General features: G+C 33.5%; 2 protein-coding genes, 1 long non-coding RNA gene and 1 other non-coding gene across 7 annotated transcripts; 2 read left to right on the top strand and 2 right to left on the bottom strand.

The window, feature by feature from the left end:
* Positions 1-6105: 6105 nt before the first annotated feature.
* On the bottom strand, positions 6106-16308 carry LOC101215372 (protein transport protein Sec61 subunit gamma). 4 transcript variants are annotated; one of them, XR_004215277.1, is made up of 5 exons: positions 16114-16308; positions 15916-16031; positions 13932-14785; positions 13704-13779; positions 6106-6120 (listed from the first exon to the last, which is right to left on the bottom strand). XR_004215277.1 is itself a non-coding variant. In XM_004145616.3 (3 exons), the coding sequence occupies exons 1-2, from the start codon at positions 16205-16207 to the stop codon at positions 15916-15918; spliced, it is 210 nt and encodes a 69-aa protein (XP_004145664.1). In that variant the 5' UTR covers positions 16208-16279; the 3' UTR covers positions 14373-14785. The 4 variants fall into 4 exon arrangements, 1 of the variants encoding a protein (XP_004145664.1); XR_004215278.1 differs by lacking the exon at positions 6106-6120 and having other exon boundaries at positions 13633-13779; positions 13932-14261; positions 14414-14785; positions 16114-16306; XR_969280.2 differs by lacking the exon at positions 6106-6120 and having other exon boundaries at positions 13633-13779; positions 16114-16307.
* LOC101214890 lies at positions 11760-14451 on the top strand. The gene is made up of 7 exons (XM_004145614.3): positions 11760-12271; positions 12361-12404; positions 12988-13045; positions 13463-13556; positions 13834-13918; positions 14020-14085; positions 14214-14451. Exons 1-7 carry the CDS (start codon positions 12157-12159, stop codon positions 14316-14318), a joined length of 567 nt encoding a protein of 188 aa, XP_004145662.1. The 5' UTR covers positions 11760-12156; the 3' UTR covers positions 14319-14451.
* A 52-nt stretch (positions 16309-16360) lies between the features above and the next one.
* TRNAS-UGA lies at positions 16361-16442 on the top strand. The gene has a single exon. It is a non-coding gene; the product is annotated as a tRNA-Ser (tRNA).
* Positions 16443-24112: 7670 nt separating this feature from the next.
* On the bottom strand, positions 24113-24902 carry LOC116402533. Its single transcript, XR_004214966.1, has 2 exons — positions 24712-24902; positions 24113-24637 (listed from the first exon to the last, which is right to left on the bottom strand). It is a non-coding gene; the product is annotated as an uncharacterized LOC116402533 (long non-coding RNA).
* Positions 24903-26908: the final 2006 nt, after the last annotated feature.

The following is a 26908-nucleotide window of genomic DNA, read 5'->3' as shown; positions in this document are numbered from 1 at the left end:
TTAAAACTTTACAAAAATAAAAGAGGGAGGTGAAGTGAGAGAAAGAATAAATATAAAACAAAAAGGACTAACTAGAAGAATAGCTTTCTTAAGTTGTCATTTGGAAAAATGACAAATTTACCCTTTTTTTTTTTTGTAAAAATGGTAAAACGAATTAAAAATATAACGACAATGCAAAAGTCGAGCATACCTCCAAAACTTGTAATGTGAGTTACAATATTTATATTGAAATATGTCTATACACCTCGTTTAAAACATCCAAATTATAATAATATTTTTTACGATGTAATGGGCGTGCTCTAAAAATTGAAATTGGAAAAGCATCCTACCCGTTGTGTCTTCCTAGAACCTTAAGTCTTTAGCACATCTTTCTTACTATCCAAGAAATTTGAACATAAATCAAGGTTTCTCCCATCATTTACTTTTTCATTATGTTGATTTTTCCACAACCATTCTTAAGTCTTTTTCAGATTGTAATCATCCATCATGAATCGACTTCATCATTCCATATTTGTCCAATCATTCATCTTCAACTCAAACTCTAACCTTCCTTCTTCAAACCAATCCTTCATCTTCAAACATGTGAAACAATATGAGGAATATTCTGATATTATTTTTGTGTTATTGAATTTCTGTAATACAATGGTAAATATACACAAATTTGAACAACGTATAAGGAAAGGATCAATATACTCTAATTACAATAATATACTCCTAGATTATTGCTAAATGACCCTAATTATGGTGATACCCTCCCTCAAACTCAAGTTGGTAGAGTAGAAACCACCTTGAGTTTGTGAAGTAACAGAGTGAAACGAGGAGCATGGAGAGCTTTGGTGAAGATATCTGCAGGTTGATCAATGGTAAAGATAGATTGGAGATGGAGAGTGTTGCTTTGAAGATGATGACGGACAAAATGACAATCGTTCTCAATGTGCTGTGTTCATTCATGAAATACATCATAGTGTGCAATCTGAATGGCACTACGGTTATAACAATGAAGAGTAGTGGATGATGTCTATGGGGCTTCCATATCAGTAAGTAGCCAACGAAGCCATAATAATTCTGAAGTGGCATAAGCTAGAGCACGATATTCAGACTCAGTATTAGAACGGGAAGCAACATATTGTTTCTTGCTGCGCCAGGAGATAAGAGCATCACCTAAATAAAAACAATAGCCAGTGGTGGATCTTCTATCAGTAGGATCTTCTGCCCAATCAGCATCAGAGAATCCAGAGAGAACCAGAGAAGACTGTGAGGAGAAGTGTAGACCATGACCCAAGGTGCCTTTAATGTAGCGAAGAATACGAAGGACAACAGTGAAGTGAATAGTACGAGAAGCGGCCATGAATTGACTAACTATGTGAACTACGAACGCAATATCAGGACGAGTTACAGTTAAGTAAATCAAGCTGCCAACAAGTTGCCGATACAAAGTAGGATCGTCAAGGGGAACACCATCAAAAGGAGTAAGTCGAACATTTGGATCCAGAGGTGTTGAGGATGTTGTAGAATCAGTAATACTAGATCGACTGAGTAGGTCAGAAGCATATTTAGCTTGAGATAAGTAATAACCATTAGACACGAAGGAGATCTCAAGGCCAAGGAAATAACTGTGAGATCCTAAATCCTTCATCTCAAAGTGCTTTCCTAGGTAAGATTGCAAGTCAGATATAGCTTGAGGGTCATCACCTGTAATAATCATGTCATCAACATATAAAATAAGGAGCACAATACCACTAGGTGTGTCTGGTGAGTGAACAAGACTGAATCATGAAAGCTGGAAGTGAACCCAAGTTGAGTAATAGTGGAACTAAAAGTTGCAAACCAGGCTCAAGGAGCCTGTTTGAGACCATAGAGAGCTCGTCGAAGAAGACACATTTTCTGATGTGGTGGAGTAGTACCAGGTGATGGTTTCATATAGACTTCTTCAGATAGAGTTTCATTGAGAAATGCATTTTTAACATCCATTTGTAAGAGGGGCCACTGTTTTGCAGCTGCAATGGCTAAAAGACTGCGAACAGACGTCATTTTAGCTACTAGAGCAAACATTTCTTTATAATCAATGCCATATTCCTGAGAGTAACCTTTGGCTACAAGTCGTGTTTTGTATCGTTCAATAGAGCCATCAAAGTGCGTTTTGATTTTAAATATCCATTTACAGCCAATAGGTTTCTTTCCAGGAGGTAAATCCACATAATCCCAAGTATGAGTCTTTTCTAAGGCTTGAAGTTCTTCATTCATTGCTTGCGACTGGAATTCGTCAGATCTGGGGTTCGTGGCTAGAGTTCGCGGCTGGGATTCGTCAGAATTGAGGTTCGCGGTTGAAGTTCGTAGGGGGTCGCGGCAGGGAGTCGTCTTTACGACTGGGAGTTCACTGGAGTTCGCGACGGGGTTGCTTCTTCACGGTAGGGGGTTGCGAGCAGGTGAACGTCTTCACGACAGGTTGTCTTCACGGCAGGAGGTTGCAACAGAGAGTCATGAAGTGTCTTCACGGCAGGGAGTCGTCTTCATGACTGAGGGGTTTGCTGGAGTTCACGGCTGGGTTGCGTCTTCACGGTAGGAGGTCACGGTATGTGAGCTTCTTCACGGCAGAGCGTTTCGACAGCGGCGGCGGCGAAGAGTAAGGTAGATCTAGGGTTTTGGCTCTGATACCATGTGAAACAATATGAGGAATATTCTGATATTATTTTTGTGTTATTGAATTTATGTAATACAATGGTAAATATACACAAATTTGAACAACGTATAAGGAAAGGATCAATATACTCTAATTACAATAATATACTCCTAGATTATTGCTAAATGATCCTAATTACGGTGATAGAACCAATCTATCATTTGGAATAAAACTATGGGTAGAGATCGCAATTTTAGACTTATTTCTCAAGTTTTCTTCACGATTTCATATTTGAAAAAAGGACTAACTTGAGTTTATTCACTAAAATCGAGGAGAAATAGCAAGTTTAGAAAAGATCGCTTTAATAACATGCAATTAAAGCCCTCTTTCAGTTGTTTCCTAATTCCAAACACATTAGTTTATTTGAGATTCTTTTATTCCTAAAATATGACTTTGTTTTTATTAGGTTGATTTTTTTTTTCTAATACACTTAATTTTATTTAGGGTTTTTCTTTAATAGAAAAATTAACAAACTTTTAAAAAAATCATAAAAAAATTAACAAACTATTTACACTCTAGACAAAAATCGTAAAAGACAAAATTCATTGCCCTCGATTTTCAAATGCAAATATTTTGTAATTTTTTCTGTTTTTTTAAAAGGTTTCATACAAATAACTAAGGGGTGAGGGGAGTCGAACGTGGGTAGAGGTACCAGTTGAGTCGAGTTCAAGTTGGTTAAAATTTTCTCTTTATTAGGAAATAAAATATAAAATTTTGCTACTTGTACACCTAAAGATATTGCAGCTAAAATAAAAAATGTAAATATATACATATATATTAAAGAAACTAAGGGACAAAACTTTAGAAGGAAAAAGGGTGTTTGTTAACAAAAATATGGATTAACAAAATTAAGTGATTTTGCCCATGATTATTGCTTGGTTGTTGAAACTCTGTCATGTTAAGTTTGGTTCATTCTCAGGAATGGTTAATTACACAATTAATTATACGCGATAAGTCATTAGTCATAATCAGTGCATGCAAAGTAGTCATTATGTACCTATTTATCGCATAATTACTGAGTGTTTGTTGAGTATAAGTTTTTCTACTGTTGTCCAAGTGCAAGCGAAATAGTAGGTTTACCTGGATGATCCAGAGTCGAACACATGAAATTGATTCAAGATATTAGTTCTAGAAATTACTTATCATCTAGACGGTATAAAATAATTAAAAAATAACAAATGTAAGAAATGTTGGACAAAACTCAACTATTAAACTAAGCCTCGAGAGTATATAAAGAGGGAATAAGATAACGGAATGATAATGTGAACTAACTTGTATTAGAGAAATGAAGGAAGAAATGTCTAAGGATTATCATGAGATTAAGTATTGCAATAACCTGATGTGATATAACTTACTAAACCATACTTCTAATTAAGGCTTGCTTATCTCAAAGTCATTATATGTCACACATGGTCGCTTTTTGAGATATATTACTAAGTATGATTAGACAAGAAATATCTAGAAGATGTCACTTATAAACCATATAGGATTTTGCGATTAAGAACAACAACCTCTCGGTGACCACTATCCACACTTGTTCTCCTTTTGGGATACAAATGCTATAAATGTTCTTGTGAAGGAAGATGAATTTCTTTCTTGCGCGCTAGTTAGGTTCTTGCTACTTTTCGTTCTCGAGTAGTTGGCGACTTATGCTGGCTAGATGATGAGAATAGCTTGACCAACGCAATAAGATCCACTACAACAAAAATGGTCTACGTCGACTGTTATTTTCTGTCACGAATAAAATCTATGACATTTATTTATAGTCATAGTATCGAAAGTCATGGAAGCCTTCCATGACAGTTTTCAAAAACTGTCGCAATAAGTTTTTTCATGACAAAAAATAAATGTCGTTTTTCTATTGACGACATTTCTTTTCATGTCAAATATAGGGCAATCGTGACAGTTTTTTGTAACAAAAATGTTATTGTTTTAATATTGACGACAAATATGGAGTGTAACGAATTCATATATTATGACATTTATTTTTTGTTGCAAATTCCTCAATTACTCTCATTTTTCCATGTTCTCCTTGTCGCTCCGCCATTACACGAACCGTTTGAATGACAATAATGATAATACATAACACTCATATAAAAACAAATGGTCGACACTTTAATATATATAGGTTATAATACACTCTGTAATATTCGTACATTTCCAATCAAGTTTGAACAATTTACAAGTATGGAATTACAGTCCTTAATCAAAATTAGTGTAAATACCATTATAATACATATAACATGATTTTCTATACAAGCATAAACAACCAACCGGTAATCCTTCACCTCTGAAAATATTCTTCGTTGCTTGAACTATAGTCAAATCCTTCATTTCTAAAAACAATCGGTGTATTTTGATGACCCTGATTAGCTTCTTTGAAGAAAATTTCATGAACTTTGTCGACTCCATTAGAACCTACAAAGACAACATGAATATAAGGAAGTAAATACTATGGTTGTGCATACCAAAAAACAAAATACAGTCTGCATACCAATCTTCCATATTCATCTCTAGAAAATTACGTTTCATTATTTGTAGACTTCAATAGATTATTATCTGTTTCCTCTCCATGGAATTAATTTTCCATTTAATAAGACAATCTAATGACTTTTCAACTCAGACCCTCTACTTTCAACGAAAAAATTTCAAAACTCTCACTTTCCTTGATTATAATTTAGAAGAAAATATATAGTTATCAAAAGCATAAGTATGGTCAAATTGGGATATGAAAGTTTACCATTTTCCACATATACTCATTTTCAGCAAACAGTCAGCAAATGGTAAAACAATAATTTAATCTATACGAACATGAGCAGCATATCCAAAGGAAATAAAGTTAAGGCAATTTCTAATAATGAAAAATGTAATACTTGTAAAGTTATAATTACTAAGGCCTTAGGTACCAAATATAGTATTCTTCCAGAATAAGTATATCCTATAAATGCCTACAAGGAATTTAACACCACAAACCCTTTATTCCAGCCCCCTCCAATAAAAAACAGTAAAAATGGCACACATAAAACATATATACTTAGCTCATAATCAACACAAAGCATGCACATTTTCATTATAAATGTACATGAAAAGAAAAAATAATATCATATTTAAAATCAGAAAGGCAACCAATTGCATTTAAAGATCAGGTTGGTAAGAAAGATTAGTGATGCATGAATATAAAGCCAAAATCAGAACTCCAAAACCAAGGAATTGACATTAGTGAAAACGAATACAAAACTGTATAAAATACATCAGTAGACACTATTTTTTTAAAACCAACTGACTAAGAACACGCATAATCAAAATCAGACTTAAATCAATCTACGATATGCATTCCACAACCATTTTAAATGATTAATATGTATGAGTGTAAAAGTACAGAAGGCTTGCCTTCATGTTGCCATTGATAGAACTAGCTGCTTGGCTTGCCATTTCTTTCCCTATTTCCGCATCACAACAAGATATTTATCAATATCCTCAACCGATAACAATTAATATTAAAGCAATTTTCTCTTAACAACAGAATCAACATTTTCAAATACAAATTTCATCACCCACGTATATCATATAAATTCCATTGATATTTATCAGTACTCTCAACTGATAACAATTAACATCAAAGTAATGTTGATGACTAATATGAATGACTAATATGTTATAACCGATATGACTGATATGTTATGAACAATATGACTGGTATGTTTACGATGTTTATGATACATGATATATTAATCACATAATTAAGAGCGTTATAATTAATATTCATGTCATGTTTATGATGCTGGTTCGGGTGAATTCAGAGACTTGGTTGGATTTGTGGAACGACGGTGTGTTGGTTGGTTTGGAACTTATTCATGGTAGTTCACATTCGTTCAATGCAATTGCAATACATCACTAAGTAGGTTCACTGCACGATCTGTGCTCACCTTATCTTTTTATATTGTGTACGCAATTTTAGGTGCGATACGTCATGGGTCATGATCATAGCATGTGAAATGCTCACTAAGTTCCTCTTTATCACATGAAACCTAAGTCAATGTTGAATCCAAGTTTTCCTACTGGTTGCTCAAGTGCAAGCGAAACAATAGGTTTTTCTGAGTGATCCAAGGTTGAACACGAAGAATTGTATCAAGACATTAGTTCTAGTGTCTACTTATCGGTTAGGCATTGTGATGGCTGCAATGAAAGAATGTATACAAAGAATTTAAAATTTTACACTCACCTAGAGACTCATGCACAAAGTGATAAATTATGGTAAAATGGAGGAGTGGGCGAACTAACTTGTGTTAAGAAGATGGTGAAGGAAGATTTCATGTTATCATGCGACCATGGTCTATGACCACTTCACTGCGATATAACTCATAAAACCTTCCTATGTTTAATGCACGCTTCTCTTAAAGTCATTGAATGCCACACTTGGTTTCCTTTGAGAATAAAAATGACTAGGATTGACCAAATGGTTTATATCTAGTAATACTTATTTATTCCGCTTAGAGTGCTTCTCATTTAAGGACAAGAACCTCTTGGTGTCTTGGTCCACACTTGTTTTCCTTTTAGAATACAAATGAAATAAGTCCTCTCGCAAGGTTGAAAAACTCTTCCTTACGTGTACTAGCCATGTCCTTGCTACTCACCCTCTCGAGTGGTTCGCGATGTACACTGGCTAACTGTAGAATGTAGCTCAGCTAACACACCAAGTAGTAGAAATGCATATTACTTGATGAAAACACATCCTGGACCTAACTACAAAGAACATAAAGATGGATGAACAGTAGAGGAATGGATGGATTGAAAAGTGTATAAATATACATTGTATTCGAGAAGGAAGGCCTTCGACCAGTATACAATATAACTAAATACAATGCAATGAAATAATAAAATGGTAAGAGAAAGAAGTGAAATACAAGTTAAGGGAATGGAGACATGACTTTTCTCCACACAAGCTCTGAGCTTTCGCATTACGGTTTGACCGAAAAAGATAAAGAACTATTGTACAATTGGTGGTGAGGATTACCTCTAGGTTTTCTTGATGAAGACGAAATACTTTTATAAGCAACTTTAGGCGAGAAAATTCTATTCTTCTGAAATTTTCAGTGCTGACTTTGGTTCTATGAAGTCATATCACTCCAACTACCATTATTGTCTTCTGATGAACCTTCCTTGCGTGATGACGTGGTTCCTCGCCTGGAGGTGTTACAAGCGAGTTACCATCGCATAACTTTTGTGCGAGATGTCCTCTGTGATGTACTTTTATCTTCTTGTCCACTTATCATATGTTTAAAGATGATGATCACATAAAACAGGCATACTACTTATGTAAGATGTATTTCTAACTATTTATGTATTTACAACGTAAATCACACGCTTCGATCACCTTCTTATACATTTTGACCTTATTATTCTAATAAAAGAGGTTATAATAACGAGTATTAATATATGTTATCAGATCTTTATGATGATGCTACATGCTATGGATGAGTGTTATGTTAACTTTGTCTATTAAGATTGTACCCATATGAGTGTTATGTTAACTTTATCTATTAAGATTGTACCCATATGAGTGTCCCTTGGGATCCCCATCTTTTCATAGATTTATGACTTTGTGAGTTTGACGGGACCACCAGTCAGTCATGATTATGTTTATGTTTGGTCTGACGGGATCACTACAGCTTGATATCATAGGTGTTCCTTTGGGTCATCGATAGATGAAAGTGTTTCTTCGGGATCACTAGATTACGTGTGTTCCATCTGACACACGATAGTTACAACCCGATATCATAGGTGCTCCTTCAAATTCACTGATAGACGAGAGTGTTCCTTCAGGATCACTAGATTGCGTGTGTTCCATCGGGCACACGATAGTTTTGGACACCTCATCACATAATCTTAATGGGAAGTTCAGAGACACCTAACAGGACTAGTAGTGGGTCCCTTACTGGGTATATTTTATATACTAACTCTTTTTCTATGTTTAATATTTCAAGCAAAGATAAAGGATTCAAAAAGCTGGCGAGCGACAGGAGGAATCCGTGACATGTCATATGGACACAGTTCTGCTTTCGCGTTTATGTATCACTTTTTCAGTATTTTGTTTTTTAAACATTATTTTTTACATTTATTTTATTTTTAAAAAACCCTTATCGTGTCGTGTTTTCACGATATTTTACTGAATTTGCAAATTTTATGTCTTTCGAACATTTATTTAATATAAATTTTGTTAAAATTTTAGTTTTCCATTTTCAAGAAAGTGTATTTTGTTATTGGTCTTTTGAGTAATGACCTCAACTTAGTATAAAGAGTTTGATCGTTACACCCAAATCTCAAACTTTAGTCCCACCTTCCAATTTTCATCATTCTCTTTAACTTTTTCCTTCACTTATTAGGTCCCACAACTGGTTCTAAATTTGGAGAATAGTAGATAAACTCTAGTGGTGATCCTTGGTTCGAGTTCGTAAGGAAATATCAAGGATCGAGAAGCTGCAAAGGTATAAACTTCTTTTAAGCTTAATCTTATTTTATTAGGGTAGTATTGCATGTTAACATCTAAATTCTTTAGATGCATTTAAGTAAAGTTGTTCCTGTTTTTCGCTGCACATGTCTCGTTTTCTTTCAAGAGGTGGCTAAGGATGGGTGTGCTAGGAAAGCTGCACCATGCAACCAACACAAGGCATACGGGCAAGAGCCACGCAAGAGGGTGTGCTGCAAAGCTTGGATGTGTGTATGCGAGTAGCCATGCAAGCAAAGGAAGCTTAGCCATTTCTGACACGATGAAAAAGTGGAATTCAAGTGTTAAGGCATACAAACACCTAGGTTTTGGCAAGCAGGAGGTGTTAAAAGTTAGGAATCCAAGGTTCATTATAAATAGGAAACTTTGGACGATCATAGATTCTATTCTACTAGCGAAAAGTTACTCAAATCATTTAAAAAAGAACTGTGAGTGAGTCTATTTGTTGAGGTAGGACTGTCATACTAAAAAGAGTTGAGGAAGAAGTTCAACTTTTGAGCTAAAGCACCAAAATCATTTCTCAGATGAATTTGAGCAGCGTTGAGTTCTTAAGGGCTACAAAATGCTTTACTTAGAATCTTAAGCTGAAATTTGGAAGTAAAATACTTAAGATAATACTTTGTAGAAAGAAGTTTTCTTATTTGAGTTATGAATTTTAAGTTATTGACCTCCAAATTTGGGTTTAGGTTCTGGACAGAAAAGAAAATTATGGGCAAGGTTGAAGACTGGACGAGTGATAAAGGAAGGCGAGGCGAGTTGGGCTAGGCATGCATTTAGAAAAGCATTTAACTTGCGTTACTTCGTCTAAGGATGCATTGTTTGTATTATGATTGCTGATTAAGACATGTCAGGATGGTTGGGAAGTGTTGCAGAATATGGCAATGGTTGTCAACCCTCACTCTTTTTTGGACCACTTTAGGTGTTCGAGTAGGGGCTCCGATAGAGGTGTGATAGCACGAAATTATTGTTATAAATTGTGGTAGTAATAGTCTATGGATCATAATAGGCTAAATTATATTTAAAAAAAACTTTCCTAGAACTTTACACTTTGTATAAAATATGTACTTGAAGTTTAAAAAGTTTAAAAAACACCCTTAAACTTCTAAAATGAGTTAAAAAATACCTTTACAGATCGTTTTGGATGGAAATCATTAGCGTTTTGTGTCAAAATACCCTTAAACTTTCAAAAGTTTAAAAAATACCATTATGTTGTATGGACATAAAATGTTAATACAGTCACACCTCTCTATGTTCCATCTATTTTCTCCCTGTCCTCGTACAATGCCATTTTACTACCTTTCTTTTTTGTTAACTATTTAACACTTATTTATCTTAAATAAATAAAATCACACATTTTAAATAAGGTATATGAACTATAACAAGAATAAATATAATAAAATAAAGCATCAAATGATTTTAAAACTTAAATCTTTCAACAACTTGATTTTGGAATTTCGTAAGATTTTACATTTTAAGTTAAATTTTGGATTTTATTTTGGTTTTTCAAACAAGTTAAGAATTAGAAAATTAAGAGAAATATTAGAGTATCAAAATGAAAAACAAATGTGGAAATCTATATAATTTTATTTTAAAATTGGCTTTTTTGAACTTAAATAAGCGTCAAACAAATTGCTGACCATATTATGGTAGAAAGATTATTTATCGGAGATTTTTAAAAAATAACAAAATAAATTAAAATATTTACAAATTATAACAAAATTTTGAATTCTATCAATGATGGTCATTTTTTCAAAGTTTAAGGTGATTTTCAAAACTTTAAAGGTATTTTGTTAGGCAAAGTCTAAAGTTAGAAGCATTTTTTACAATTTAATCATTCTAATAGTTTGTGTTTTAGATGCCTACAATTTTAATTTAAGAAATAAACAATAAAAAAAGAAAAAAAAGGAAAAAAGGATTATAAGAAGAAAATAGTGATTGTTATAATAAAGAAGGAAATGAAAGTAAGGGTAGGAAAAAGGAAATTCTACACCATACATAGGTTTGAAACAGTAATAACCTAATTTACAGGGAATATGCAAACATACAATGAGTCAAAATATTAGTAAATAAAAATGCAAAAGAATTTAAAAATATAGTAAATTTTATATTTAACTTTTAGAGCCCTAATTAATAACAAGAAGAATTTGTACATATACCAGTATGGTTTGAAATATTTACAATTATTTAAAATTGTTGTCATGTACTTAATTATTAATATTAGAAGTGCTACATAACTAAAAATTAGAATTAGAACACCAAACCTAAAATTGGATTATTAGTGGTGGACAATAACAACTCACTTTACCAACCTAAATAGTTGGGTCTCAGCACCCCAAGTAATTTTTTTCTGTACTTTGCCTAGCTAAATATGTTTTAATACTAATTTAAGACATCAAATTATATTTGAGGCTGGATTGATAAATGCAAAGATTGTTGCAAGTCAATTCTAAATCAGAAATGCGTTTGGATTGGAGGAGTGAGAAGGGTTAAAGCATACACACACCAAGAAATAGTAATTTTTACATTTGCAAAAGTTTCGAGAATTGGATTGTTAGACTTGGAAGTTGTGTAATTGTGTTGCAACTGTCAACTTAACTTAGTGGGTATCATCTACCATTTACCTTACAAAAAACAAGTGGAGAAAAAAAGAAGAAGAAGAAAGTGTTCAAAACTTCAAATATAATAATCACGACTATCTAAAAAGAAGAGAAAGAAACATTTAAACCTAAAGTCTTGATTCCAATACCAATAGTTCAATACCACCAAGCAATGAGCATTAATTAATGGTGGCAAAAACTAAATCTTTCTTGAAATTAACTTTTCTTGTTTCCTCCAAACTTGAAATGGGTTCCTTCAAATCCATGGTAAAATTCTGCCGAGGGCCCAACTGAGAATCGGGAAAAAGGGCCCTACATTACATCTAATCAATCAGTCTTCTTTCGTGGTTCCATATCCACCTCTCCTTCCGGCCATGGCCATGGCGATTTCTTCCGGCATTCCTCAAACCCTTCCTTTTTCTTCGATGCTTTCTAGAGACCAGTTGTTTCATCTTTTTAATCGCTTTTCTCAACTCACTTCTCTCTCTGGTTCTAATCTTGCATTACTCTTTTCTTTCCGCTTTCCCACTCCTCATTTCCCCTGAATCATCGTTTTGTTTCTCCTCTTAATCTTACAGATGTGAAGAAACGGATCGCCGATGCTGTTCGGGATGACAATCAGGTGAGTCTTCTTCAAATTTCGTTTCTACTTCAATGGTTTTTGATTTAGATGTTTCCTTGTTACTTGTCACTGCCTATTACAAAATGGGGTTTCGTTCCTTGTCTCTTGGAATAATTTGTATGGATAGGTTAAGCTTTCTTCACAAACCCCCATTTATTCAGGGGAAATGGGTTTGTTTTGTTTGTTTGTATGTTTCTTTTTCGTAGTGTCTAGGGCAGCTTGAGCACATTTGGCCTAATCTCATAGGACAATTTCCGAATTCACCCACATCGGGTTGACAGAAAACTTGTGGTTTCTTACGGTGGAATTGGGTTTGTGAGGGTTCTCTTTTATAATCTCTATTGCCCCTCCATCAGCCACTGTTCTTGCTTTGATCATAAGTACTATTTCCTTTTTGTCCTTGTTATGTACCTAGGTCTTAGGTTCATTCTTTAATTCAAGGTTTTCAATTTTCAAACCATAAGAATTTGAGTTTGTGATAGTACGGTAGTGCTGAAAGTCAATGGTGTAACTGTAGATGATGAGAAGTTTTTGGTACTTCAGTGAGTTGTTCTTATTCTGGAAGTTTTTGTTGATCCTGCAGGAAGCCGTTGCTGTGACAACAGCAATTCAGGAGGAGATTTTTTCGGAAATGGGAGTTGGTCAGCTTTTGTAGTACATTACTGTTTTTTAAGTTTTGCCTATTCTTTTGTCACTTTCCTTGAAATCATGATTTGTTTTTTTGTTTTTTTTTTCTTTTTTCCCATTTGAATAGTGGAAACTGCTTGTTCTAGTTTCATGATCTAGCCTGTGAAGCATCTTATCTGGTAGTGGCTCTGCATTCTCTTTTGATTGAAAGGTTTCTCTGTCATTCTATAAATTTTGAACTCTTCTGTTTAATCATCTTGTTTCTAGTGTGCTGTTTAATTTGAATATTTTTAGTGAGCATTAGCATTTTTTAAAAAATTAAAACATACCTAAAATTCCTATTTGTGCTGGATTGTTGTGCCATTGGCCATCTTTCATAATCCAATAACCTAGAACATTTATGCTTGTGTTGATCTTTGTTTCTTCTACAGATGCAGGATTTGGTATATCCTGTCTAGGGAAAGTGAGTTCATATTATGAGAATGATCACGAGCTCATGGTTCATTTCTACAAGTTCGTCGCAATGTAAGCCATTTTTCTGTTTTGAACAACCTCTCTAGCCAAATAAAAGGATAAAAAATAAAATAACCGAATGCAAAAGTTGAAAACTGTCATTCAACTCATCATATGAATTGATAATCTGATGATAGCATAGAGAGAGCTCATTTTTACCAGCGTATTTGTATGTGTGCATTTGTCTTCTTCCTTTTGATTTATTCTGAACTCTTCTTGTTCTTTTTACTGAACTCTGTAGAAGTAAGAGCTCATAGATTAATTGAAATTGTGCTGAAAAATATGATAGGGAAGAGATGGCTTGTGATGAAGCAGAGCTTGAACCAGATGATTTTGCAGAAAAAATGAATAATCAACAAAAACTACATGATAAGGTAAGGTGACAACCTTTATTTCCTTGGCCGTGTCAAACTACATGAAAGCAAATATTTTGAATACGAATAGTGGTTGGAAACTGAATGTACTCTTCATACAGCAACTGGAGATGCTGCAACATATGCGCAAGCTACACTCTTATGATCAATCCGCCATTCTCGAGAAGGTTTGCAGTTTTCTCTTTCAACAAGATAACTATTTTGAGGGAAACAAATTGCAATCTGATTAGGTGGTTGTGTTAATTATATACCCCATATTGGTGACTTAATGTTTCTGTTTCTCGTTTGTCTCCAGTTACACCAGCAGCTGGAGAGTGTGGAATTTGACAGTTCAGCATCAATCCTGTCATCAGAAGAGATTCAGGAGATTGTTCAAAGGACGAGTCCCACCTCTGTTTAGTCCAAAAGTCAAAATTTGACCCAAAAAATAATGATATGCTACATGAAACATCTATTATACAAAAATGTTATGTGCATTCGAGTGCACGACCGCACCTTACTGAAAATATCTTGGCTTCCTTGGCCATTTCAAAGTTAATTAGTTCAATTTGCGGACACCTGACGAGATGAAGGAGAGGGGAAAACTACAGTTTTCATACCAATGATGAAGCCAACTTTCATATGATAAAGCAAAAACTTAGTCACTATACTCTAAAATAACCAGTGACCATGAACAAGGACACTGGATCAATCAGGAGTAAGACATAATCCTAGCAATTCGTTACAGCCATTCATGGAGTTTTATACTTCTCTAGAAAATAAATTAAGCTTTTTAAATTAATAATAACATTGGTAAGGATTTGAAATAGTTGATCAAGTTCCATTCTTCTATATTGTCCGGCCTGCTCCTTTTGTGGCCTCAGCTGTCTGCAAAACAGATTCAACACGCAATAAATGAACATTGAAGGGCATAACCAATTGAAAGATTTACCCAAGATAATGTCTCAAAAAGGGTTCAATCCACAAACAATCACACTGATCAATTAATATATGCAAATGTTATTAGGGAATGAAAACAATGCACAATCATGCAGACATCAAGTAGAATGCATCAATCATTATGCTTATGCAAAGGTGAGCAAAATACGTCACCCAACAAAATTTGGTTTTCCACCCTCTTTCGTACGTTCAAAGATTAAAGTAAGAGTCTAGATCAGTGGGTAAATTGAGCAACCAATTAGCGGGCGTTTAAGCCCCCTACCTAAATTGGGTGGGGTAGACTATTAAATCCTATAAACTATTCCAGCAAAATATAATAACCAATTCAGAACTCCAAATGCTCCCTCATTCAAAACTACCCACTATGAGTGTTCTTCTATATAGCTAACAGCGTGCAATCTATAAGGCTTGGTATGGGACAACAAATTTCGTTCTAAAGCTTGGTATTGATTGAGCTAGAAGACTAGATGTGTTTTCGCCTCGTGATTGTAAGAATTTTGAGAAGAATAGTTTAGTTAAATATATCTTACAGACCTTGCTTGAACAGGATTTGTTCAACATGTTGTACAACTGTGTCCTTGAATAGTAAAGTTCAATATATCCTACATTATTGATTGAACGGTGCAAACAGTACGAATTGGTAAGAAAACTCTCAGGATAATTTTGTTTGAAAGGAGAATATGATTTTCATGGAGAACCTCTAAGAAACAAGGAAGTCAAGGAGTATGTAGGAAAGGGACACGATGAAGTCATCAATGGCCAACTTAATACTTCATAGAATCATAGCTAAAACACTATTCTAACAACCGAAATATTTCTCCCTTCATAACCTACATGCCATAGATATAGATTCATCTAGCAATGTAAAAAAATTATCAATAGTATACCAAACACTGAAATTGGGCATAGATCAAACCTAATTATTACTTTTGATACGATGAATAAAGATTTCTAAAATAGAAGTAGCCCAACCTCGCGAAACAATAAATCAAACGAGAGCCCAATTCACAAAACAGTGAAATCTAGAGAAACTTAAGTGAAAAGCCAAAACTCCTGACCTAGCCAGATCCGACGATGATGTTATTGATGGGGATAAAGATGAGCTTGACGAAGAAACCAACGAATCCCATGACGACGAAGCCAATCGCTGTACGAACCGCGACCTTTGTGAACTCTACACAAATCACGCAAAACAGAGGAAATTGGTTACAAGATCTATGAAAACAAAGAGATGAAAAGGGATTCGGAAACCGTACCTTTGCGATCGGGTTTGTGACAGCGCTTGACGAGACGTACGCTGTCCTTGGCGAACTCCCGGAGTGGATCGAAGACGGAATCAATGGCGTCCATTTTTGTTTGTTTCTGATGCGGCTCCGGCTCGTGTGATTAATAAAATGGTGAACAAAACATGAAAGAACCAAAAGGCAAAACGAAGAAGAATGTCAAACTTTGGAGTTGTAAATTATGAATATATTTACGTTTTGTATTTTTCATTCCACAAGAGTCGATATGTCCGAGTGGTTAAGGAGACAGACTTGAAATCTGTTGGGCTTCGCCCGCGCAGGTTCGAACCCTGCTGTCGACGTTTTCTTCTTCTCTTTTTTGCTACTTCCTCTAAAAAATTATTTTCTTTAACGTGACTCGAGATAATTGTAGTTATTTATTTTGCTAATTTTTATAAATATAAAAAAATATCAAATATTTATAAAAATAAAATTAAAATGCAATAAAGTCGACTATTGTTTTTAAAATATTTCTTATTTGTCTTTTATTTTTCTTTTCTTTCCTTTTTCTGCATTTTTTTTCCTTTTTTCTTCTTTTCTTCTTCTACATTTTACCTTCAAAATTATATTTTGTTTGTTAAGTGTTAGTTTATCCTCTAATGAACAATTGATTTATGATTCATCCATAAAATCAAATTTTTATTTGACCAGCAGAGGGTGAGGCCATTTGTTCAAAACCTATAGTTATCACTCAAGGGAACAACATTTCTACTATTCCTAAAAGTGGGTAGGAGAGAACTCCCTCTTATATTCTATGTCTCCAACTATCCACTTAGTCTTACTCCTGAAACGAGAGATCTATTGGACCAACAATGTTTAAGCTACCATCACCTATGCAAATCTATAAATAATCTTGAACTAATAGGAGTATATAGTCTAACTTAGAATTAAGGTCAAGTTACCTAACTCATCAAATTTGAAATAGTCAGTTTTAAACAGAAAGTGATGTTATAATATTAAAATGACTATTTCTTAGTCTGATATTGTGCAAACTCTTTTACATAGAACACCCCCACTCACATGTCTCTATATGAGTGATTATAGGATCAAATCACTTTACGAGATACAAAGTGAGCTGCATCCATAGTGTTCCCAAAATAAGATACTCAACTTTATTGCTATACAATAGACCATTTAGACCGTCTGATCGAACTTAATTCACATTTATGTCACTACATAAAGTTCAAGTATTCAAACTATATGCAAGGAGCCTTACTTTATTGGATCTAAAATTTACAAGTAAATTTCTTGTTCAATAACTATTTAATGAATAATACCTTAATAACAACTTTATTGAATAATAGAACAAGTTAATATTAAAATATCACTAGTTTTAGGACATAAAACCTAACATTTACAAAGGAAAAAAGAAAAAATGAGGATGAAGCCATGGCAATAAAGGAAGAAAGAGAGTGGTATATAAAAGAAGCGGAAGGAAATGGTGGAAAAATTGTGTTTACTAAAAACTATATAAATTTTTTGAGAAATTTATTCAGATTGATAATTATTTGATTTTTTGTACATTGAAAAAATTAATGATAATTAAGCATTAAAAATAAAGAGTGCAAAGAAAATGGAGACCAAATGATAGAGCATGTGATAAAACACAATCACTGTCTATCATTGATAGACCATATAATGTTGTGGTCTATCTCTGATAGACATTGATAACGTTCTATCACTCTCTCTATATGTGTGTGTGGTAATTAAACTGTAACGACCCAAACTCTTATATTGAGTTGAGGTCATTACCTAAAAAATAAATAACAATTGACACTTTTTTTAAAAGAGAAAAACTAAATTTTATTAAAATAATTTCAAATATTTGTTGTAAAACATAAATTGGTAAAATCAGTAAACATACTATGAAAATATGACAGGTGGGTTTTAACAAATTTTTTAAAAAATAAAGATGAAAAGATAAAAAAAAATTAAATAAAATGTTTAACATCTTTCTTGTCGCTCGCCAGCTTTTCAAATCCTCTTTCTATGCTTGAAATATGAAACATAGAAAAAATGTGAGTATAAAAATATACCTAGTAAGGGACCCACTACTTGTCCCGTTAGGTAATCTATTAACTTCCTGTTATGAGGTACCATAAAGTTATAATATTATTGTGTGTCCGATGGAGCACTCTAAGTGAATGATACAGTAGGAACACACCCCTAATAGTTAGAGTATTCTCGTAGAAATATCCCTAATCGTGCGAATGATCTATAGGTACACCCCCTGATCATATGAATGACTCATAGGTACACTCCTAATCGTGTGAATGAGATCCTGTTGGAACGCCCCTAATCGTGCAAATGACCCTATATGAGCACAGTCCAATTGGGATACACAACCTAACAACCAAACTTTACAGACTCCATCGCTTAAAGCATGTGACGATCATAAACATAGCATGAAACACCAAACATAAGAGTCCATAATCATGCAATCCATAAAACATGTATAATCATCATATAACATCACCCAACAACTACACAACTATTCATTTTAGCTACCATCAATGCTTAGTCAGTAATACATGCAAATTATCGATTTAGATTGAAGGTCTAGTAGTAGAATCTCTTGCCTAAGATATTAGCTAACAAATATTCCTTATCTGACAGTCAAAACTTTCTAATTAAACAGTTCCTAAACAATAAGGGGAATTCAATAACTTATTTAATAAAATTAACAATTGGCTATTGTCCCAAAAAATTCTCCCAAATTAACTTATCAAAAATTGAGGTTAAAACCAATTTAACCTTGATGGAAAAAATTTCACAGATTAAATTTAAAAAAACTAGCCAGTTGAACCTTCTAAGGAAAACTCTAAATTAGATCCAAAATTAAATTATTTTAGCACCAATGTTATACTTGATAAGTAAAACCAAAACCCACACCAAAACCCAACCAAACTCACCAAAGGTACTTAAATCGGCTTGGTTTGCTTGAAGGAAGAAACAAAGCTTGGATAGAAGCAACTAGGCATGCTTGACTGAGTTCGACTCGAAATTGAAGACGCAAGGTTGTGAGGGGAAGGAAGATAGACTTGGGACGTTTTGGCTTTGTCCAACGATTTTTGTAGTTGAACCTTCAGCTCTTTCGTTTGGCTAGGGCCATTATGTACGAAGCTCTCGATATGGGAACGATGTCTGACTCTTACTCAATGGCAAAATCAATTTCTTTGTGAGGTAACAAACCTGGAAGCTCTTCTGGTAAAACATCAGGATAATCTTTTACCAATGGTTCAAATGACAAAGAAACCTCGGCCTCTTTGGTGTCTATAACACTAGCCAAGATACTCTTGGTACCTAATAACTTGTAGAAATATAAGTTATTGTAGCCTTTTATGTAAAACTAAGACAAAAAGTAGGCGATTTGGCTAACTTGTGAATAACATAACAGAAAAGAGCCTGATTTTCTGGCAAAAGAAGCGAAGCTTGGTGATACAATGTTTAAGCGAGAAGACGCGTTCAACCAAGGTGTTTAACAATGAAGCAAGCTACGCGTTTAAAGCACTAGAAGAACAAATTGGTTAACACAAAAGTCTAAGAAAGAACAAGAGGACAGTATGTGTAATGACGTTTTCAGAACATTAATGGCACGTGGCCTCTTGTCAATATCAACTCTCGCCTATAAATAAAACCTCTCACTTCAGAACAAGTGTACGCAACTTTGATAGAAGAGCAAGCTCAAATATCATCCAACCTCCCTTTCCCTAAGTTTCTAAGTGAGAGCCGGAAGCAAAAGAGAGAGAGTTCGTCCCCTCCATTTCTCCCTCAACAATAGGCAAAAATTAAAGCCAAGGAGGATGAAAAATTATATTATGAGGTGTAGTTCATTCTTCTTTCTTTCATTTTCTTTCTATATTGTACTGTATTATGTATTTGATGGCCAAAGGCCTAAAGTTATGTTATTTAATACATTGGATTTTATATTTCATTTCACTCGTATTATTGTTTCATCTTTTCTTTGTTATGTTTAGCTTGATATGATAAGATGTATTTCGATGATTAGAGAATCATGATGTTTGTATTTTAAGTTTTGTTGAGTTAAGTGTGAATGTCAAGAGCATTGTTTATTTGAAAGAAGAACAATGATCTTGATCGTAATCATTTGACAAGTGAGAGAACACAATTAACTACACATTTGGCAAGAAGATTGCAACAATGTGTTTTTATTGCTAAGTTTGTCCTTTACATACATTGCAGAAATGACAATCTGTGTGGCGAAAGCACCGAGAGCTTGTCTGCCTTAGTCGAGAAAAAACAACTTAGAATACCTATAACATGATCATATAAAAATCATAACTCAACTTTGTATACTTGAGTCCCGAAAGGTGAGCAAGTATGGTAGAGTGCGAAAGGCTTTTGGCCTTAATTCAGAGTTGAAGTATGCTTTATATCATCTTGAATCTTTGAATGCAATTTATTAAGTTTAGATAGTTAAACTATTCCTTCTATGTCATGCCTATAATGAGTTCCTTATTTTCTTCCTTTCATCTTACCATGTCATCTTGCACCGCAAAAAGCACTATAGTGTAAATAATATATTAGAATAGAAAATATATTGTCCATACACCATAATGTATTATATTATATCGCATAGCTTTAACAACATGATAAGATAAAGTAGGATCTTAAATTTCCTGTGTTCGACTTTAGACTTACTAGGAAACCTCTCTTCGCTTACACTTGGACAAATGAGAGGAAAACTTGCACGATAACGATCATATTCTGCAATTTAGCAACACATGGATATGAATGCATCTTTTAACACATACTCCTATTTAGTCACCACATAATCACTCAATTAGAGCTCATAACGCCACATTCATGATTACTTTGCATGTGCACACATACTCATAAATATAAATTGCAAAAGAACAAGTAGTGCCTTAGTCGAAAGCTTGATGACTTTCATGGCTGAAATGACTTTGGGTAGGACCACAATCCTAACCCCCCTTGTAGTTGAAAATAATCTCTATAAGAGGATTAAAAATTGTCTCTTTGCAGGAACAATCTATACTTGCATGGATAGCAGATAACCAATCACTTGTTGATTTAAAATCTTGTAGCTTCAAATGTATCCATACTTGCATGGATAGCAGATAACCAATCACTTGTTGATTTAAAATCTTGTAGCTTCAAATGTATCCAATCATAATGAGCTTGAGGAAGATGAACTAATTTTAAATTATCATACATTTCTTTCAACTTACTCCACAACATATGAGGATCTTTTGTTGTTAAATATTATGACTTCAAATCCTCATGAATTTGGTGATGAAGGAAAATCATGGCTTTCATTTTTTCTTGATTGTTCGTTATATTTCCTTTATTAATTGTATCTCCAAGATTCATGGTGTTGATATGCATTTCAGCAACAAGAACCCATGGTAAATAATTGTTACCTTTAATAAGAAGAGTCCTAAATTCTAGTTTTGCAAGATTTGACGTGGTAACACTATCATAAAATATTATGATTATATTAGAAATTTAGTATACAAAAAATATATAAAATAACATTTATTAATTATAACAAGTAGAAAAAAACCGATATACCTTTAGAACCTACCTTCGATGAAGGAGACAGTTGAAACATATGCTGATAACCTCTTGTAAAAATGAGACACAACTGAAATATGGATATCGAGAAATATAATGTTAAAATAAATAAAATCAAATATATAAATAAAATAAAATAAAGAAATGATAAAAACTAAAAAAAATTAAATTTCCCCGCGTTCTCCAAATTTCATGGATTTCTCTCCAAATTTATGTATTACAAATCCACCAAATGTCTCTATTTATAGGCAATTTGACAAGCAACATGTAAATTACATGGCCACTAAGAGTGAGTACCTTCAAGACATTTGACAAGGGAGTGAGAGGTAGAGAGGAGTGGCATATGGTGGACACTAAGCGTAATAATGGGCATCTTTATTAATAATATCTTAGACCTCCTATCATACATACCCACAAGTGCAAGGGTAAAAAAGAGAATATCCAATAAGACAGCTCGACCAATATAAATAAATTAAAGGAGTTTTTTTTTTTTTTTGGACCTCCTATCATACATACCCACCAAATGTCTCTCATAGCAACAAGTGCAAGGGGGGTTCCACCAAGGAAATGAAGGTACTTAAGGAATATTTTTAGGGATGGGTGAGGTAGGTTTTATTTTGTGAAAAGTTGCTATGAGAGCTTTTAAGGAGAGAGCCAGCTTCTCGAACGACTGGGAGTTCTTTGCTACCATTTTCATATTTCTTACCTTGCTATTATTGTATTTCTTGTTTTGAACAATCATTGTGAACACTTTCTGGTTGATATATATATATCCACAGAGTATCGTCTCTGTTTATGTATTATTGTTGGGATTTTCTGAGTGTAGAGGAAGAGTCTTAACAAAGTGGTATTAGAGCCACAAACATCCTTGTGAAGACACAAGCTATGGCACAAAAACATTGGAGGAGTGATTGAAAATGAGAGAGAGATTTTGGAACCGAAGGAAATGATGCTCAGTCTACATAAGAGCATAAAGAATCTGACAGAAGAAGTGAAGAAGAGCAGTCACACTAAACATAGGGAAGAATCTTGTGCCTCAGATGCCTCTATAGAGCATAACACTATTTCAACATCAATGAGTTGGCCGACGAGGAGAAGATGAAGGTAGCCATCATTAGCTTGGCCAAGACGAGGTTGATTGGTTTTGCTGAAGTAACAGTCAAAAGAAGCTTACATCGTGGGAAGAATTCAAGAGGATGTTTGAACACTTCAAGGCCCCTAGTGAAGGTAGTTTGGGTGTCCATTTCATATGGATTAAGTAAGACGAATCTTATGCCCATTGTTTGAAGAAGTTTTTGAACTATTTTGCGTCATTGCCAGAGATGACAAAGAGCGTCTTGATTGATGCATTCATCGTAGGGTTAGAGACCACTTTGCAAGTCGAAGTAAAAAGTCGTCACCCAGTTAACTTGAAAGATTGTACTCGTGAAGCCCAAATGGTGAATGACCGTGATTTGACAATTAAATTAGCCCTAAATGAATGGGGTTGTTGTGGGTGGTGGGTATCTGAGGCCCAAGCCCATGATGTGAAAAATGTGACGCTAAATACTAAAAGAGAGAGGGAAAACTCAACGACGATTACACAATGAAGTAAATTTCGATTTCGATTAAGGGAAATTATACCAGAGAGGAACCGCCAGTCAATATTTAGAATAATATTATTAATCTTTACTATTTTTTTTTCCAATTATTACTTTATATTCATCAATAATACAATATTACTTTTTTAAAAGTTAACTGTTGTAATTATAATTAGATTGAAATAAGTGACTTTATCATAATCAAATTAGTTATTGTGTTCAACTTTAATGAGTTGAATTGAAAGTTTGTAATTTTGGGTTTTTAAGATTCATAGTGACAACATGAGCTTAACTCAACTGACACCTGTATATACCTGTGGACAAGAAGTCCCGGATTCAAATCCAAAAAATTCTTGATGGACTATTCACTTTTCTTGACGGACAAAAAACATCAAAGTCTCATTTCTTGATGGCCAATACCATCAAGAAAACTAGTTTTCTGATGGTCGAACTTTCTTGATGTCTGGCTACTTGATGCACAAAGACTATCAAGGTAGATATTTTTTGACATGTTTTGCACATCAAAGAAGGCTAAATTTGTAGTAGTGAGTTTTAGAAGCTTACATATCAAACCGAAAGCTCCCTATCAGACAAATTTAAAGTTTAAGGTTTTGCACATATTAAACACATTTAAAGTTCAAAGATTCTTGAGAGTACAATAACTTAAAAAATGATCGAGATATGTGTAGAAAAAATTGATAGTTAACAAGATAATCTATTAGATAAAATACACAACATTTAAAATTCAACTGTCAAAGTTCCAACTTAACATATATTTTAAAGAGTCAATTATTGATGATGGAATGTTTATTTAAATTAAATTGCAGCTTATGCAATCATAAAATAGTTTTGTGATAAAATTATAATTATAAAAGGGTTAGTTGCATCCTCAAATGCTTTCCATCTCTCCACCACAAAGACAACTTTTTTTATAAATATTTGGTACGTTTATTTTTGTATATGGAGAGATAAGAAATATATGAGAAGATGCATTCAAGTTTTTTTTCATTATAAATATATAAAAGGTGGGGATTCAAACCTTCTATATACGTGAGAGAAACACTATATCCAACCACATGAGCATCGGTTCTTTACTTAGAATAATAATCAACTAGTAAAGTCCAAGATAAATAATAGAGAAGTGCTCGACAAGGTCATCAAATCTATTGGTGGGGCAATGGAATCGACGACAATTCTATTGGATGAGGTAACTCATTCAAGCTTTTGAATCTTGCTAACGTGGAGGAAATATAATTTGCTGCCTTTACATCGACACCTTCGTCAGCTATGATTCCATATGAACGATCAAACTGACTTAATGAGTCACGAGTGGCCGTCGTGTCCCGACCGGGGTCATCCTGCACCAATAAACCAATGTTATGTTGAGAAACACTACTATAGCACTCCCTATGGAAGACATAGCCAACCAAACCAGTTTGCTTTGTTTTGCTTCCATTATATTGCTTGTAGAAAGGCATCAATTTCCCTCTCATGAAGCCTCTAAGTTTTCTTTTGTTTGCCTCCATCGATCAATTTCTCTTCTTCTACACAAACTTCTTTTGAGACTGTATAAAGCTACTTAATATGGTGGGGATGTTGTAGAGAGGATTAGAGCGTTATATGCCATGGATATATATATGGATTTGCAAGGTGTCTTTTTGGATGAGGAATATAATAACTTGAGATTATTGGATAACATTATATTGGGTTTATTTTTTTTAGTTCCCTTCATTCTTGATCTTTTTTATTCTCTTTCTAATTCCCATATATCTTTACTTTAGGAATCCCATAAAGTTTATCACTTAAAACTTGAAAAGGATTGATCACAAACTTTATTCTAGTGTGGATTGGTTGTTTGTTTAGACACTTAGTTGTATTGTAGATACTTTCTAAATTAATTTTCATAATAAGTTTTTCTTAGAATTATTTTGGTGATTGGACTGCCACCTTGATAGGTTTTATCTCAAATAAATTGACTAAGAGAGAGTAGTTCTTGTAGTAATTTTTGTTTAGTTGATGTCTGTGACAAAAAAAAAAAAAAACTCTTATTTGTCCCTAAATGTTGAGTTTAGTTTTTATTTGATTCCTATGTTTTAAAATTTAACACTTTTGTCCTTTAGATTTTAATAATATTCAATTTTAGTCGTTGAGATTACAAATCTTCTGACTGACTAGCTAGGAATGGCTACACTAAATTTAAATTAAAATATATTGATGATGTAAGAATGTTATTCATTAGGCAAAATGTTTCGTTTGAGAAAACAAAATCAATAAAAGAAAAAGAAACTCAATAGACAATTTTTGAAATGGAATAATGTTAAGAAGAAGAAAACAAATACATATACATATATATATATATACATACATATATATATATATATATTCCACCTCTTTCCCTTCTGTTTCTTCCTCTTCTCTAACAACTTCTAAAGAAATGCTTTTCTTTTTTTTTTTGTTGTGGTTGTGCATGGATGTATGAATGAACTTGAGCCCCCAAACTAAACTAAATCCTAACCTAACACTAAGTTTCATTATAAAATCACACACACAAAAAAAGAAAAAAACTCTTTGCCCATTATCAATCTCCACTATCTACAAATCCACATTTTTAAAGCTTAAGTTCAAAACAAAGAAAAAGGAAAAAAAAATAGCCGTTTTATCTAAATCTACTCTCCCCTCTCCTCCATCTCAGTCTTAGAATACATGGAGATGGAGGAGGGAGGAGGGAGGAGAGGGAGAGGAAGAGGAAGAGGAAGAGGAAGAGGAAGAGATGTGAGAAATATTAAAAAATATTTGTTTGCATTGATCCAAACAATGTCTCTTGAGTTCTTTTCTTTTCTTAAAAGTGGTCACATCATCTATATATTTTACTCTAGTCATTATTCTAGTCAGTTTTCTCTTAAACATTATTCAAAATAAAAGGTTAGATTTTAAAATATAAAATTCAAATAGAAACTAAATTTAAAAATGAAATTTCACTTTTTCAATTAGTTGAGGATCCATAAACAATAATAAAAAAAAAAAACTACTTATCGATGGGTACATTTGTTGGCAAACATTGCTCGTCAACTTATTATTCATAAAATGATAAATTAATGGACAACAAATTAAATCTTATTTCATATTGAAACACTTAAAGTTGATCGATAAAGAGATCCAAAACAACGTTGCTTCATAGTATATAATTCAACATGTCTTATGTATGGAGTGTGAAGTCTCGTCTTTTTTTCACTTGATATCCACAAGTCAATATAAATAAAATAAAATTTTCATAGTTGTTATCGTGAGACAGACCAAATTGTAATGATCTTGTTGAGTACTCATGCAAGAATTATCCTGTAAGTTGAAGAAGCTAAGATATATGTGATGAAAACTTGGAAGTCTTGAAAATGTGATTCTTTAGAAAACTTTTGAATGAAGGTCCATTCAAGAGTTGTACTATATCCCTTCTAGGGACAAATGAGAATATATAGGTTATGTGTGAGAATATATACTTGCAAAAAAAGAGAAGCTTTTCATAAAGATATTTCACTAAATATCTTTTGGGGTTTGTGAGAAATATTATATTAATAATGTAATTTTTAAAATTAATGTTGTAAATGTAGCTGTTTTTAATGTAATTACTAAAA

The sequence above is a fragment of the Cucumis sativus genome, chromosome 3 (assembly GCF_000004075.3).
Source record: "Cucumis sativus cultivar 9930 chromosome 3, Cucumber_9930_V3, whole genome shotgun sequence".
NCBI classification, from domain to species: domain Eukaryota; kingdom Viridiplantae; phylum Streptophyta; class Magnoliopsida; order Cucurbitales; family Cucurbitaceae; genus Cucumis; species Cucumis sativus.
Note: the sequence above shows the minus strand (reverse complement) of the source record. Positions and strands in the feature narration are given on the sequence as shown.